Below are 15,580 nucleotides of genomic sequence, written 5' to 3' on the forward strand. Positions count from 1 at the left end.
GAGGTCGAGCCTGTATGGGAAATGCAAGTCGTCACGACTATGGGACCCTTTGGGTGATGTACAGGGTCTCGGGCGGACAGTGGTGCGTATATCGAAACGAGGGCTTGGCAGGCGCGAGTGGCACATGGGCGTAGTCAGCGTCGTGGGGATTGACGTTTGGCAGCACTAGCGGCGCCGCGCCGCCATTGGCCAGGGCGTGCCTGGGCTCGACGTCCATGACGCTTGCAAGCCCGCTGCGGCTGCTGGTAGACATGTCCAGCACTGCGTACGGCCGAAGCGCAGGTGGCCATGGCCGCTCGCGACACATGCTTAGATGAGCCACCATCTTGCACCGGCGCGGGGTGCTGGTCGCGGCGGCCATTGCGGCTGGACAGCGGGCTGACTGGACTTGACAAGACCAGACCAGACCAGACCAGACAAGACAAGACGCCCTGGGCCGGCGCTTCTCTGGGCCTCGCCTTGCACCCCCCTCGCCCCTCGCGCGCTCGCGCCTCCAGACGCGGGCTTCCGGGCGGGCGGGCGGCGAGACAGCAGGCGGCGGGCGGCGGCAGTCGAGGTCGCAGGTCAGGTCGTGCGGTTGCGGTGGGCGGTCGACCTGAGTCGGGGTGCAGGTCGAGGGTGGGAACAAGCAAGTGGTGAGTCGTCGAGTGCTTGCATTTTGCAGGTGGCCCGTGCGATTTTTATAGCGCGCTGGGCCCGGACAGGCCTAGCGCGGCGGCCGATGACGGGCTGCTTGCTCGATCCGAGAAGGCCAGAGCTGGCACAGAAATCGGCGGCAGCCTTCCTCGACTGATACGGGCGCGCGAAGCAACATCATCGCCGATCTGCTCCAGCATCCGCCCAGCATGGATGACCACTGCAACCGCTGCCCATTTGAACATGGCCCTCTGCTGCTGTTGCTGCTGATGCTGATGCTGCTGTGCCCTCTGCTGCTGCCTCTTCACCCTCGCTTTCTGCTACACGCCCCCGAGCCAGCCCTCACTCACCCACCCGCCCTGCCCGCCTGCCTGCCTGCACACCACCTGCCCCGGCACTATTTCCCTCCCACGCCAGCCCTCTGACCCTCCTCCTTCGCCTCCTCCACCTCTCCCTCCACCTCCTCCTCCTCCTCTTCTTCTTCTTCTCCCTCTGCCGCCGCAGTCGTCATCCCGCCCTGCGTCAGCACCCGCACTGCTGATTGCGCCTTCGGTCAGCCCCAGCACCGCCTGCCGCTCTCGTCACTCTCGTCCAATCGTCTCGGCGCGCAAATTCGTTTCACCACCGCCTGGGTGCTCTTCAAGACTCGACCGTCTCCCAGACGCCGTCACCGAGACAGCCTCGCGCACAAGCCCATACACACCATACCGTACCTGAGCTGCACCTGACATTGCCTGCCACCCGCTCCACGCGGCGCACCCGACCCAGTCCCCAGGGCTCTCCGACTGTACATGGCTGCCGGGGCCACTGCACAACACAGCGCCTCTACATGAATCGCCAACGGACAAAAGGGTGCTCAATTGTCAACAGCGTTGAGCATTCCTTTGAGCCTCAATTATCTGCACAGGCCTTCATGTGCGACAATGAGCCCTCGACAGAGGCTTCGGACACTGTAGCCCTCGACGCCCACCACGACGCCCGCCAGCTGGTTCGCTTGGTCCAGTGCCCGCGATGCTCGAAACCGCTGAGTACCCCGGTCACCCTGCCCTGCGGCCATACCGTCTGCCGCGACTGTCTGCCGTCCCCACAACCTCGCGCCAACATATCGTACCCCAACACGCCCGACCGCCTCATGGGCATCGCATGCCCGCTGCTGGGCTGCGGGGCCGAGCATGCGTCTGCAGAGTGTTCAGTCGACGTTACCTTGGCCAAGCTGATGGACCTCATCAAGATGGAAATAGCACAGCACAAGCCAATTGCGCAAGACACTCCGACGCTGCTCATCGAGCTGCCTCAGCCTGAAGAGGTGTCCATGGACGAGAAAGAGAAGGAAAGGCCTGCACCCGAGGGGCACCAGGAGCAACTGCACGGAGGACGTCTCGTGTCTACCTTTACCATGGCTGAGATGGGCAAACTCGGGTACGCTGCCGAGGTTCGCTACCAGTCACTGTCGGCAAGTGGGGACGACTATGAGCACCTCGATATGACGCTATTGGGGCGCTTGAGGGAAGTAATACACAAGGAGCTAGACTGCCTGGTCTGCTACAATCTGATGCTCGACCCCACAACAACGTCGTGCGGTCATACATTCTGCCGCCGTTGTCTTGCGCGCGTCATGGACCACAGTAGCATTTGCCCTTTCTGTCGAAGAGGGCTGCATGTCCCTGCCTCGCTTCAGAACCAGCCTAGCAACGCTATACTCAACTCCCTGCTCAACGGACTTTGTCCCGATCTGGTGAGTGCCCGCGCCGACGCCCTCAAAGCCGAAGAGCAGGCGGGCGACAACGTGCTCAACGTGCCGCTGTTCATCTGCACTCTGTCGCTTCCCTCGATGCCCACTTTCCTTCATGTTTTCGAGCCGCGCTACCGGCTCATGATGCGACGCGTCATCGAAGGTAACCGACAGTTTGGTATGGTCATGTACAACCGCACACGGGCTCCCCAGGGCGATCTCGGCGCGGTCCCTTTTCTGGAGTACGGAACGCTACTCGAAATCGTCAACTACGAGCTACTCCGTGATGGGCGTAGCTTCATCGAAACACGAGGCATCGGCAGATTCAAGGTGAGAGCGCACGGCATGCTCGACGGATACAACGTCAGCCGCGTTGAGCGCATCGAGGATGTTTCGCTTGCCGAGGAGGCCATCTTGGAGCAGCGCGAGACCACCATGGCCCGCGACTATGCCGAGGCCTTCTTCCGTGATCACCCGCAAACCCAGCTGCCGGGCGAAGTTGCCATAGAGACACTGTCAACGCAGCAACTACTCGACAGTTGCACTGCGTTTGTGCGAGAAATGAGGGAGGCTAGCGCCCCTTGGCTTCGTGAGCGCATTATTCAAGTCTATGGCGAGCCGCCGGAAGACCCGGCTATTTTCCCATATTGGTTCGCTTCGGTCGTGCCAATTGTCGAAGAGGAAAAGTACGTATTGCTGCAAACGGAGCGGGTTCGCGAGCGCCTCAAGATTGTGTACTCGTGGATTGGTAGGATCCGTGGGCAGCGATGGTAAGTGGTCTAGCCTCTCCTTTATTTTCTTACCCGCCGCCCGCCGTACGCCCGCACAAGTCATGGAACAGGAATCTGGCCCTCCCGGACTCCCGGACACTGGCACGCCGTCAACGTCTTGTGCGACACCAACACGAGTGTTCAACGGTCATCGACCTGTTTTGGCCCAGCTTACGCCGAGACCAGCGTTATCTCTTTTGTGTTCGTCATCATGACGAAAGAGATGTGCGTGAGTGGTCCGAGCCTATGTCCAGTGTTCCTGTTTACAACACCATTCTTGCTCATGCCCCAGCAGCTGCTAATTTGTCTCCAGGTCTTCTGGCAATGCATGCAGCATCCTGTGACTCCTGACTACTCTCGTCGCCATCCTCGCCGCGCTTCTCTACACGCCTCCACTGATCGCCATGCACATTCAGTAGAGGCAGGCTATGACGATGAGTGCCCTGCTACCCAACAATCCCCAATGACATGCTCCTCCCTCAATCTGACGTCTCACGGCCTCTGAGCATTGCTAGCCACTTTCCCCTTTTTCATGTCTATAGCATCGTCTTTGTCACCAAAGCACCCTTTTTTCTCTCTTTCTTTTGCTGTTGTTACTGTTTTCGCTTCTTCAATGACTACCCCCTTTCAGGAGGACCGGAGCTTGCCGTGTCCATGTTCGAATGACTTTTTAGATCCAGGTGCTAGCCTGGTGGCCCTTGGTACGGGAAAATGAGTTTTTCCTTGCAACTGTGTTTTTTGCGCAAAAAAAAACTTGAGAACAAATGAAAACGTTCCTCGGGGTTATGATAAGAGCACAAAAATAGGGGGGTTTGTAAGTTAAGGAACAACCTCTTTTTTTTGGTTTGGTTTGCCATTGTTTGCTTGCATTTGATTGGCGTTGCCTATTGTTGTAAATGGAGAGGAGGGTGGGCCGAGTTGCCAGCACTGCTGCACTGCTGCACTGGCAGGTGTGCGTGGGCTTCCCCCCTTTTTTTTCCTCCTCCTCTCTTTCGTATGATGCCTGTGTCTTGTAGATATTTGAGTGGACAGGAATGAAATGCATGTGATCACATCACCCGTTTAGACTTGCCAAAAAGAAGAAGAAAAAAAATCACTTCTTCATGCTTGCACTTGATCGTGGATGACTCTCCCGTTTTTTTTTCCTTTTTGTTCGGTTCACATATGCAGCTTCGTGCACGGAAGGAGCGACAAGGGGTATGTGTGTGTGTGTGCCTTCCCCGGCGAAGACCTCGCTTCGGGGTCTGCTTGTTGACAGCATGGGTCGATTGCAAAGGTGACTGCTTGCTTCTTGTCACACCGCCTCACCTTGTACTATTTCTTGTAATCGACGCATGGCTGGTGATAACCTGCAAGATTCTGACGAAGCAGGGCGCACCGGTGTGCACCGCCACCACCATGCATCTCGTTCTTGGACCGACTCACCAGCTGAATTGTGTTGAGAAAAGCTCGTGGCCAATCTGGAGAGAGCACGTTCGGTCATGGGCTGCAGGCTGTTGCAAGGCTGAAACCTGACCCTATATCTTCAGCAGCTGAGACCCTGAGAATACTCTGTTCTCGTTCAACCTCTCATTGCTGTTCTTCACTGACCAACTGAATAACCTGCATCTTTGCCATGGAAGCCCTCTCCGGTGTTGCTAGTGGTATGGCTGTGGCCTCACTATCGATACAGCTCATTGAATCCATTGGAAAGATCAAGACATTCATACATAACTTCAAGGATGCACAGAAAGAGTTGGAACGTCTGGTGGACTTGCTAGAGCGCCTGGAGGCTTTGTTGGTAGATGTTCGCGCCTTGATGGAACGACAGGCCTCGTTGCAGGCACAGCACTTTCCGAAACCTTCAATGACGATACTTAAATGCCTGGAGAGCTGCGAGAAGACGCTTGAGCCACTCCATTCGGTCGTTGAGAGATACACGCCTTCAAAATACAAGGTTGGTACTAGTATGGACAGGCTAAAGTCCGGACTTCGAGTCGCTTTCAAAGCGAAAGATATCGAAGGTTTCGAGACACGGATCGAGCGGGAGATCAACTTTCTTCATGCTAGCCTTGGAGCCAATTGTGGAGCTATCTTGTAAGTCTCCCACGGGCATTATCATGGTTGAGGTCGCTGTTAAGTTCTTACTACCAGAATGCAACTTGGCCCTGCATTACTCAGCACTCGACGGATCGACGAAACCATCCATCAAAACACCCTGGTACCGGTAGTCTCGAGTGTTGAAACGATGAACATATCCTCCATGCAAGATAATGGCATGATATCGCATCTAGGAGCTACACGTGGCTCGCTATCAAGAACATTTGTACGCTCACCATTCGAGAGAATAGGTATATACCGATGCAGAATAGTACGGCGTATACCATGTGGCTCCGGAAAAACAACGCCAGGCCATGGGCAGGAGAATTCAATGGTCATTTCTGAAGATGACGAGACGACTATAGTCTGGAGAATGCTCGGTTATGGGCTTACATGGATCCAACACCGGTCTTTTGGCAAATGCGTGCCTAGTCTCAGCACATTCCCGGTAATCTGCGAATTCCCTGACAGCGTCTACACTGTGTTTGACACAGGCGAAATACAAGACTTCCAGGACTTGCTTGATCGCGGTGTTGTCCACCCATTCTCACGTGATTACGATGGAGAATCTCTGCTCCATGTAAGGCCCTTATGTGTACCTCATCGATTGTCTTCTGACATGGTTCTAGGTCGCTGCATCTTACGGAAGGGCTGATATTTATCTACTACTTCGAAAGCTCGGCCTGGAACAAACTCTCAGTAATCACAATAAGTCACCCTTGTTGATCGCATTCGACTGGTTCTATTTCCCTGATTCACCAAGCATAATTGACCTATATCGCTATATTCTCTATGATACAACGTTGGTAGATGATTTTAGCTCTTCTCACTGGTCATATGCAACATCCTCGATGAACGACGCTTGGTCTTGTGAATGGTTCTTTTCACAAGCTACGCAAGTGCTTCCTCCCGAGGATTCCCTTCGAGTACATTTAAGAATCATTCAACTTGAATGGCAGAGAATGTCTGACCGAATGCAAGGTTATTTCATACTACTTCATACCATGCCATGCTCTTCAGAGTATCCCCATTTCGATCTAGACGCGGATCTACTGTATCTCATACAAACGGGACAAGGTAATCTTTTATATTATACAATCTATAGGTGCTTTAGAAGCTGTGATTCTTTCACATTAGGAGGCATATTGGTAGAGTGGCTATTGAATGCAGGCATTGATGTCGAAGAGTGGATGAGCCACGAGATGAAGCGTTGGAACATACAACACATGTTTACTAGGATGGGTTTTGCCAAAAAGATGGTATTGGAAATTTGCAAGGACGGTGGGTGGAGACTTGGTTTCGAGTATGTATTCGACAGCGAAGCAAGCGGCTATCTAGTTGTCGCCGAGTACCAGGCCTTGTCGGTTGAACCGATAATAGAGACGGATTGGCCATTTTATGATTTGTGGTCCAAATTCTACGATTGGTCAAGGAGGGGTTCGCTATGTGGACAAGAGGCTTCGGATGAATACGAGAAATACCTGGAACCCAAGAGGAGAAAGCGCTTCGAACGCCGCACAGCAGCCAAACAACGCAAGGAACGCGCTCGAACTGGTCAGAAGATTCCAAAGAGTAGGATACCAGGGACATGGGTATGGTGAAGCAATTCCATCCATTCATTCATCTGTATCTAGTCTCATCCATCGAAAATCCCCCGAATATTCAGACTCTCCGGCTTTTTCTTTTCCACTGCACACCCAGCTACCTATACCTCTGTTCTCTCTTTACTTTATTAAACTGTATATTTCATCCTACTGCCCGGTATGCATTGATGCACCATCTTTTACCCCATTTTTCTCATCAAAGTATTGATATGTCTCGTGGAAGCGGTAGTCTTCTCCTCCTCGTCAAGTTGCTCTACAGGTTGCATGAGCTGTTTACATTTCTTCTTCTTCTTTACTATACCGCATTAACCCTTCCCGATTCTCAATTCCCCTGCGAATGAACCCTGTACAAAACAGCTAAATGGATCCATATTTTTCTGGTTTTTTTCTTTTTTCGACACTGGATTTTTTTTTACAAATTAACTGCATAGTAAAAGGATAAGTGGATTATACATAGATTTTTTGCGTCATCTACATAGCAAGGGCATTTGTGTATACATACATATATACATACATAGTAAAAGTAAACAGCGTGAAGCAATACTTAGATGTATCTGTCCATGTATTATTACTATTACTATCACAAGATACGCACTTGCATTCGAGCCCAAAAGAAAAATAAGAGAGAAAACAATGTTCCTAACACCTGTTGGTTTGACAAATAGTGAAGGAATACGTTGTCCCATTTGTTCTTTTTTTTTCGCTTGATTCTGCTGGATTGGGGAGATATATTTCACCAAAGTGGACAATTGGGATGTGAAAACTTGAGAAGGAGATAGATGTACAGGTTGAAGACGAGATGGTGGTGTAATCGGGAAAAAAAAAGAGAATGAATGGCTTTTGAGCGACAAATGTCACAATATTACCTTATCGGGGGCTTGCAGCGGCGACTCCTTTGTATTTCATTGGACATGGTAGAAAAAGCGCTTTTCTGTAAGTATGACTATTCGAGTATGCATGGATGATAAATAATCCTAGTACATAAAGCCATCTTGTATTGCGAGTAACTGTTTTGGTGAAAATGACTTTAATTTTCAACATGGGGGCATATAATACAACAAATGCAAGTTGACAAATAATGCACGACTACGCAGGCAACTCCAAGGCCTCTACATTTGCACTGGTAGGTTTTCCCTGCATAAGTTGGGAAAGCACCAGGCCGGTACCTGGGGCATGCGAAATACCCCAGGCACCATGACCAGCGGCAATGAAGACGCCTCCTTGAGCACCCTCTTTCGTTTTCACGTCACCTAGTTTCTCGTCTGGTATCCGCGCGACAATGGGGCGGCCGCTGGATGTAACTGGGCGGAAACACTGGCACACGACATTAGCAATTTGTGGCATCTCTCTGAGTTGGAAATTAACTTACCAGTCCCTCTCTCAGAACCTCCATCTCCTTGCCCGGCACAGCCAACAACATGACCTGTGCACACTGGCGCATCTGCTCAATTGCCTTCTCGCTCACTTTCACATCGGTGGCTATATCCGGCAGGGGAACCGTGGTACTATTCAGACCGCCCAGGTACAGTTCGCCGTTGAGTCTTGCAAACCATTCTGGCGAGAAGCCCAGGGTATCCGTGGCAAAGACGGCGTGGCAGACTTCCTTGTCGAGCTGGTCGGGCTTGAAGTGCGGGTTCCGCACGAGCAGCGAGTGGCCGGCTAGCGGGGAAATGGGGATGCGAGATTTGGAAGTGGGGAAGAGGGTGCTGAAGAGGCGGGGGGACCAGGCGCCTGAGGAGATTACAAGGCGGGTGCACGGTACTGTTGTAGACAAGGGAGTGATTAGTATATGCGTCGTCTGTGAATGTCTTGTTGGCAATCTTACACTCTGTCTGCGATGTCGCGTCTTCGCCCGTTTGTAACCGTATGCCGCACAGCACGCCATTCTGGTCCTTGACTACTTGGGTTGCCCGCGCAGGATGATGCACGTTCACGCCTCGTGCCTTGACTTCTTTCAGGACCCACTGGCAGAATCGCAACGGGTCGAGCTGGGCCGTCGTGCCATCGCGGCTGATGACTTCCATGATGCCCTCGTGTGTGCGTCGAAGCCAGCCTGGGCGCGTGGATTGCTCTTCCTTTGGCCGGTTGCTTGCCATTTGCGCCCTGCTTGTTCCATTCTCCAGCCAGTCTTCGCCGCTACCGGCAATGGCAGATTCCGACTCGCTGTCTTGCGAGAGCGAGATGCCTGTCGACGGTGCGTAGCCCCATGTTTCGCGGCCGGCGTGGGCAGCTGCGAGGTCGGCGTGGAGCTTGAACGAGAGGGTCCCGAGCGAGGATACGGATGGTGCGAACCCTGTGGCAGAGAAAAAAACAAGGAGAAGCAGTTAGACTTGCGGGTTCAGGCTAATTGGAAATAATCGTGCAGTGTCGCTCGCCGGGGCGTACAAGAGGCGGCCGACAGGGTATGGTACATACAATCAGCAGTCAGGAAGCCAGCGGCGAGGCCCGACGCGCAGCGGAACAGCTCTGGGCTGGAGTCGACCAGATGGATACTGCGTGGATTGGTGTTTTCGTCTGCGGTCAGGTAGTAGGCAGCACAGAGGCCAATGATGCCGCAGCCGAGTATCACGGTGTCGGGGGTGTCGGGGGTGGCAGTGGTTTCGCTAACCGCCATGGTCGGTCGGCGTATTGGAGAAGGCGGGGCAGCAGAAGCAGCAGCAGCGGGCAGCGGGCAGCGGTGGGAAGAAGCAGACGAGGATGCAGAGTCAGTTGGCCGCGCCGCAAACAGAGTTCAGACAGCCAGAAGCCCGATCAATGATCTATTGCCGGCCTGCCACGAAGTCGCATGCCGGCCTTTTAAGAGCAGCCAGTGGTCGGATCGGCGCCCCGACGGACACATGGTCACAGACATACACCGCATCCACCGTATAGGACAGGATAGGATTGGGATAGGGTACCTGGCCTCGACGGCCCAAACTGGCGTTGCTTGTCCCGGGCTGCTCTTCTCCATGTCTGTCTGTCACAGGACCCGACCCCTCCGCCCCTCGCTATCGTACGAGGAGCGACAACAAGAAGACGGCGATGGCGGCTCCGCGTGCTCTTGAGAGCGTGAGTGGGCACTTGGCCAGCAAAGCCCGCCCGACCGTCAAACTCGGGTAAGTCAGGATGAGCCGACATGGCCTGATTGCAACGGTAAGGATTGCATGCTGGAACTGCCTCCTTGCTGCTTTGGGGGCCCAGGTGCTACGGCCCAGGTGCTCGCTGCACGCCTCGGATGATCGACGGCCTTGTTACGTGCGTTGCATCGACGTGGGTACCGATGGACTCGTGCTGCTCTTCACGTATTGTCGCCGGTGTCCAAACGTTGCCGTCGTGCTGGTGCTGGTGGTGCCATCATGAGAGCACAGCAGAGTTTGGAACGCCTTCGTCCCCGCATCCACATCCAGCTATCTCTTTCTTATTTTTTTGTGGGGTGATTTCAACCACACCTCATGCACCAGCGGGTAAATGGGGCGTTTGGAATCACTATTATTGCATCCTGCCACTACTTGCTGTCCAATCCTCCGTGTGCTATCAATGTGTTTTGCCTCATGTTCCGGGATATCCTGATGTCCTTTGTTGCCCAGCCATCATCGTGCAGGCTGAGACGCGAGCCCGCCCATCTGGCCTCCGCCCACACTCTCCTCGATGTCATGCATGGAGAGCAAATCCGCGGTCCTTCTCTTCCATTCCAATCCTGTTTGTGTCCATGCACGCAACCCGTCGCAGCGAGTCCGGCATCGAGCCGAACGAAGAAGGCTTTTGGTAGGCCCCTGGCACCATCTTGTCCATCCCGTCCTCGGAACTGCAATCCTCAACACGCCCGTAGCAAGCCGCACCCGTCGAACCATCTGTAGCCGTCGAACATCGCGAGCTAGATCCTGCTCCGTAGCCTGTGCCGTCGTACAGTCCTGCATGCTGTCCCCACACACTTTCGCGCTTTTGCATCTTCGCAGCCTTGTACACGCGGCTCTGCAGCTTCTTGGTGCCTGTCATGTCCAAGTCAAGATCTAGCCATTTGGGAACTAGTCCTTCGGCAAGGGCTTCATCAAGCACCATTTCCATGCCTCCATTATCGAGCATGTCCTTGTTGTGCACCACAAAACTATCCAGTCTCGACATGATGTCTTCGGCCGCAGCAAAATCCTCTTCGCGGCGGGCGAGGATATGTTCTAGCTCGTCGTCAGCTCCATCTTCGTGGCCGTCATACGCCGTAATTTCGATGCGACGTTGACAATCTCCGCGGTGAAAGACTTTGACCAGATAGTTCTTGCCAATAATAACCAATGCATTCTCTATAGTGGACGTCTTGGTTTTGTTCGCAACAAGACAATGGTCATCCAAACGTTCTGTCACCTCGTCGACTGTACTCTGCTGTACATCTTGACGCTCCTGGGACGGTTCCGCAGTATTCTTACCGCTAGGGTGCTCGTCTTCGGAATCGGGTGTCACAGCGTAGTAGTGTTCCATAGCGGCTTGGACGGAATCGGGAAGACTATCTTCTACCGGAGCTGGCCTTGACGGGGATCCAAATGCGTCCGAGCCAGAGCTAGAAGTAGGTGTTGCTGGCTGGTGTCCTCTGCTCTGGTTCAACTGCTGGATACTCTGACGTGGGGTTGGCAGCCTCATACGCCCTGGCTCTAGTTTGTTGGCTGGTTCGAGCATGGGCGATAGAGAGTTTTCCGTCTCCTCCAGGTCTAGGATTTTCTGAATTGGAGCCGGCGATGAGGGGACCGTGCCAGCAGGTATGACAGATGAACTAACAAATAAGTGATATTGCTGGTTCTCGGACGAAGGAATAGGCACGGGAGATGAGCGATGAACGCTCTGCTCAAACGTCGAGTCCCTGCGGCTCAAATCAAATATAGGTTTATCTGCTGGCGACTCTTGGAAACCAAGAAGGAGAGACGAACTTGGCCTGTCCTTTGGAGTTTGCGGGCTCTGGTAATTATATCATCAGTAGGGTTTTGTATATCCTTGAACTACACTTACGTTATCACAAGGGGCAGCAACTGTATCGGACAGCTTGGCTTTAGTAGGTGATCGCAGATTGCGTAAAGAGTTGATACTTCGAAGCTTGTTCGTCCTGATTGATCCCATAACACTCTTGCGCTTTGACGGGCTCTCGTTGCTTGACGGTGAGTCGTGTGCATTTGGACACACCGATGCTGCGCTCGGTGACGAGCATGGGTTTTTTAGGTCGCTTGTACTCTTCTCGGTCTGGTTATGAATGGTGACGGGTGATCCGTTCCTCCGAAATATCAGTATCGATTGGGAATAGTAGCTCAAACGACTTACTCGGTGCTATCCTTTTTGCACAAGAAATGGGAAACGCTCTTCCTAGCCTTGAGAGCGAGGAGATCGAAGTTCATGATTGGCAGCTGCTTGTACTTCGTAGACACCAGGGACTTGGCGATTCGGTAGAGGCTATGAAGTTACTGCAGCGGAGGCTACTGTGGGATGATTTGAGTTGTTGGCCGTCGTCCCGGAGCTCTTGACCACTGAGGCATGATTGTTTACGGCTATAGTCGGTCCTGCTTGACCGTTGAATGCAAGATTCTGGGTAATGGTTTCCATGGCCAGTTGCAGTAGTTGCTATAGATACTCCTGCAAACTTCATTTCGACTTTGTTACCATGCTTTTCGATGAGGACTGCGTCACAAACAGGATAGACCAAAAATGATTGCAAGCATTCCTGACTTTCGGTGTTTTGTTCTGCAGGGGATAAATCAACCACCCGAATTGCCGTAATGCGGAAGCATCAAGCGGAAGGCATCATATTTGGTGTAGTCAGAGCTAGGAAGCGGCAGGCAAGAGACAAAGGTGATGTAATGCGCAGCAAAAGCGGTGTAATTGAGTTCATGTAGAAGGAGTAACACAGCATTGATGCTGAGCATTGCTGATCAGAGTGCTCGAACTGTGAGTTTTTGGAAACTATAGTAAAAAAGCACGAGAACGGATTGCGAGACTGTGGTGTTTGTCAACAGCGCTGGTCGGGTGCAGGCACGTGATCAACGCGGACTGTGCGCATAATCCTTGCCTAGCTCCTTCACGTCGCGATGCACTCCAGTGCGCAAGTGCCTCAATCACCAAACAGCGCAACCGCCCTTGATCACATGTCACAGCCACCATCGACATCCAAGCCGCCCAAACACATATCGCCCTGATAGCCTGCCGTGGCCCACGCAACACGGCCAAAAACCCACAATGGCGCGCGGACGCCCTTCCCGAGCTGCAGCGCGTCGCAGCACGCCTGTTCGCAGCGCAACACCACCGCAGGACAGCGACGAGGAGATGATAGACCCACCAGAGTCGCGCGCTGAAACGCCCAAGGAGGAAGAGGAGGAGGAGGAGGAGGAGGCCGAATCTGCTGCCCAGGCAAGCGACGAGGAAGCCGCGCCTTCTGAGCGCTCGCCATCGCCCGTAGTCATTCAGCCCTTCCCACGCAAGAAGCGCCTTGGCCGGCCTCCCAAGAACCGGCCACCGGATTGGAATGTCATCGAACCCGACAACTCCGAAGGCGGCACTCCTGTCAAGCGCAAGCGTGGGCGGCCGTCAGGCGGTGGCCGAGGACGGCCGCCAAAGGGAGGCCCGTCGCACACGACCCGCGTCCCGATTGATAAGGAGGGAAACATGATGGATGTCATCAACGATGAGGTTGACTTGCCTGAAGACGAAGAGGGCGAGAAAAAGGTTGACAAGCTGGGCAATCTCATGGGCGGAAGAGACTACCGAGTGCGCATCTTCACCATCAAAGGCCGGGGAGAGAGGCAGTACATGTTGTCAACTGAGCCAGCCCGTTGCTGTGGTTTCAGGGACAGTTATCTGTTCTTCACCAAACACATGAAACTACACAAGATCATCATTGACGATACCGAGAAGAGGGATCTTATCGACCGCGAGATTATCCCGCACTCGTACAAGGGTCGTGCTATTGGTGTCGTTACTGCGCGCTCCGTCTTCCGGGAATTTGGCGCACGGATCATTATTGGCGGCAGGAGGGTTACTGACGACTACTATGTCACGGCAGCGAGGGAAAGCGGCGCAGTCGAGGGCGAGCTTGCGGACCCCAATGATCGACTTCCTCCTCCAGGAGAGCCATATAACAAGAACCAATACGTAGCCTGGCACGGGGCTAGTAGCGTATATCACACTGGTGTGCCTAGTGTGCCCACAGCTAACGGCAAGCCTGCGCCTGGAAAGCGAAAGGTCAACATAACCTCTGCCAATTGGCAATTCGAGCATGGCTCAGCTGCGAGGTATGTGCCATTTCTATATTCACTATTCGATCCTTGAGGCTAACGCGTTCTAGTCGCTTCAACTCGAGTCTTTCCAAGCTACGCAAAGCAAATCTCACGGGAGTCTACGACCCGCATACTAACCTCATGTGCTATCCCAAAGTCACACAACCAACACATGCGCGATGGGAAGAAGTGCCAGTTCAAGATAGCGATGTACCTCCCATTGTCCGTCACAAATATCTCGTAGTCGACACTGTCTTCCAACAGCCTCCTTTTGCTGGACTAGGCATCCCAGGCCCCGATGGCGACTTTATTGACGTCGGTACCAACGGGCTACCCAATCTGGACATCGAAGATGAAAAGCACATGAAGCCCGAAGAGCTCGAGGCGTTTGCACATATTAAACGTGAAGAGCAAGAATGGCGCCGTCAATGGGGCGGAGAGAGCACCGATGGAGCGCGATCAAAGCCAAAGATAGGGTTTGTAGGCGTTCCGGTTTGAGAAGCTCAACGTAAGAATAGGTTACCTTGTTGTCTTTCTGTCTCACGTGTTTTCCTCTTACACCTAGTTCTATATTTTTTTTTCTTAGGCGAGAGGGGTTTGTCTTCAATAACCGGTGGTCCGGCGTAAAATATATACCAACATGTCACTCTGTCACCCCCCATACCCATATGGGCGGGGCCGCGCTTGACTTTTCCAGACTACTTATTCTTATACTTTCTTTAACCCCTACTCGTAATCTGCCACATTATAGCCATGAGCGTGAAATAAAGACACGGTTTCTGTACTATCTGAGATGCTTCGGGCTTTTCTCGTCGCCTCATTTGCTCTGTCTCCCTAACTCTAATTATGACTCTAACTGTGACTTTAACTATGACTCCAACTAGCATAAAGATGTCTTGGTTCTTGAAGTCTATAATACCGTTCCATTCCGCGTCTTACTCAGACCACAACCTAGCCCCCCCCCCCAAAAAAAAATCTTACCTAATAATATAAAGCCGAGAAAAAAAGCCCCAAAGAGTTAAAAATGAGCTGATCCCGGAAGGAAGGAAAAAAAAAAGTATGTGTCGATGAAGGTTTTGTGCCGATATGACTGTACTACTAAATTCTAATTCTTGATCTGCGAGGGGAAAAAAAAATCCGACATAAGCCCATTCATTCCCCTTTGCCTTTTTATTTCCCCTTGGGTATCATTTTTATCGCGATGCATTTTCTTGCTGTGGAAATCCGCACACGTACCATTAAATCACGACTGAAAAAGACAGACAAGAAATTTAGTAACCAGCACAAGATAATTACTTAGACTTTAACAGAAGCAGTTAGTGGCAAAGGAGGCATTATCACATACGTAAGACATTTGAAGAGAGAAAAAAAAAACACGAGATATACACGTTTATATATATAGGGTATATATACGACGCTATTGATAGATATATACCTCGTAAACCCTAACGCCCATTATATGTATATACTTAACCCCCCCTCCCCCCTTGCACAGATTCCGACTCTTCGCGTGAACCATGCGCGCGCCCTTTGGGC

General features: G+C 52.7%; 6 protein-coding genes across 6 annotated transcripts; 3 read left to right on the forward strand and 3 right to left on the reverse strand.

Moving 5' to 3' along the window:
* Window positions 1-37: 37 nt before the first annotated feature.
* SETTUDRAFT_34376 (uncharacterized protein) lies at window positions 38-361 on the reverse strand (the record flags this gene model as incomplete). The annotated part of the gene is made up of 1 exon (XM_008031284.1): window positions 38-361. The coding sequence occupies one exon, from the start codon at window positions 359-361 to the stop codon at window positions 38-40; it is 324 nt and encodes a 107-aa protein (XP_008029475.1).
* Window positions 362-1,465: 1,104 nt separating this feature from the next.
* SETTUDRAFT_96302 (uncharacterized protein) lies at window positions 1,466-3,142 on the forward strand (the record flags this gene model as incomplete). Its single annotated transcript, XM_008031656.1, has 1 exon — window positions 1,466-3,142. One exon carries the CDS (start codon window positions 1,466-1,468, stop codon window positions 3,140-3,142), a length of 1,677 nt encoding a protein of 558 aa, XP_008029847.1.
* A 1,570-nt stretch (window positions 3,143-4,712) lies between these two features.
* Window positions 4,713-6,932, forward strand: SETTUDRAFT_165240 (uncharacterized protein). The gene is made up of 3 exons (XM_008031657.1): window positions 4,713-5,214; window positions 5,272-5,797; window positions 5,847-6,932. Exons 1-3 carry the CDS (start codon window positions 4,754-4,756, stop codon window positions 6,816-6,818), a joined length of 1,959 nt encoding a protein of 652 aa, XP_008029848.1. The 5' UTR covers window positions 4,713-4,753; the 3' UTR covers window positions 6,819-6,932.
* An 876-nt stretch (window positions 6,933-7,808) lies between these two features.
* Window positions 7,809-9,562, reverse strand: SETTUDRAFT_165244 (uncharacterized protein). The gene is made up of 4 exons (XM_008031658.1): window positions 9,237-9,562; window positions 8,647-9,114; window positions 8,191-8,582; window positions 7,809-8,135 (listed from the first exon to the last, which is right to left on the reverse strand). The coding sequence occupies exons 1-4, from the start codon at window positions 9,433-9,435 to the stop codon at window positions 7,908-7,910; spliced, it is 1,287 nt and encodes a 428-aa protein (XP_008029849.1). The 5' UTR covers window positions 9,436-9,562; the 3' UTR covers window positions 7,809-7,907.
* An 889-nt stretch (window positions 9,563-10,451) lies between these two features.
* SETTUDRAFT_95654 (uncharacterized protein) lies at window positions 10,452-12,026 on the reverse strand (the record flags this gene model as incomplete). The annotated part of the gene is made up of 3 exons (XM_008031659.1): window positions 10,452-11,311; window positions 11,411-11,741; window positions 11,784-12,026. Coding segments are annotated over 3 exons (1,434 nt in total), but the record flags the coding sequence as incomplete, so codon positions are not given.
* Window positions 12,027-12,938: 912 nt separating this feature from the next.
* Window positions 12,939-14,770, forward strand: SETTUDRAFT_141157 (uncharacterized protein). The gene is made up of 2 exons (XM_008031660.1): window positions 12,939-14,059; window positions 14,113-14,770. The coding sequence occupies exons 1-2, from the start codon at window positions 13,008-13,010 to the stop codon at window positions 14,540-14,542; spliced, it is 1,482 nt and encodes a 493-aa protein (XP_008029851.1). The 5' UTR covers window positions 12,939-13,007; the 3' UTR covers window positions 14,543-14,770.
* Window positions 14,771-15,580: the final 810 nt, after the last annotated feature.

This window comes from Exserohilum turcica (genome assembly GCF_000359705.1).
Source record: "Exserohilum turcica Et28A unplaced genomic scaffold SETTUscaffold_6, whole genome shotgun sequence".
NCBI classification, from domain to species: domain Eukaryota; kingdom Fungi; phylum Ascomycota; class Dothideomycetes; order Pleosporales; family Pleosporaceae; genus Exserohilum; species Exserohilum turcicum.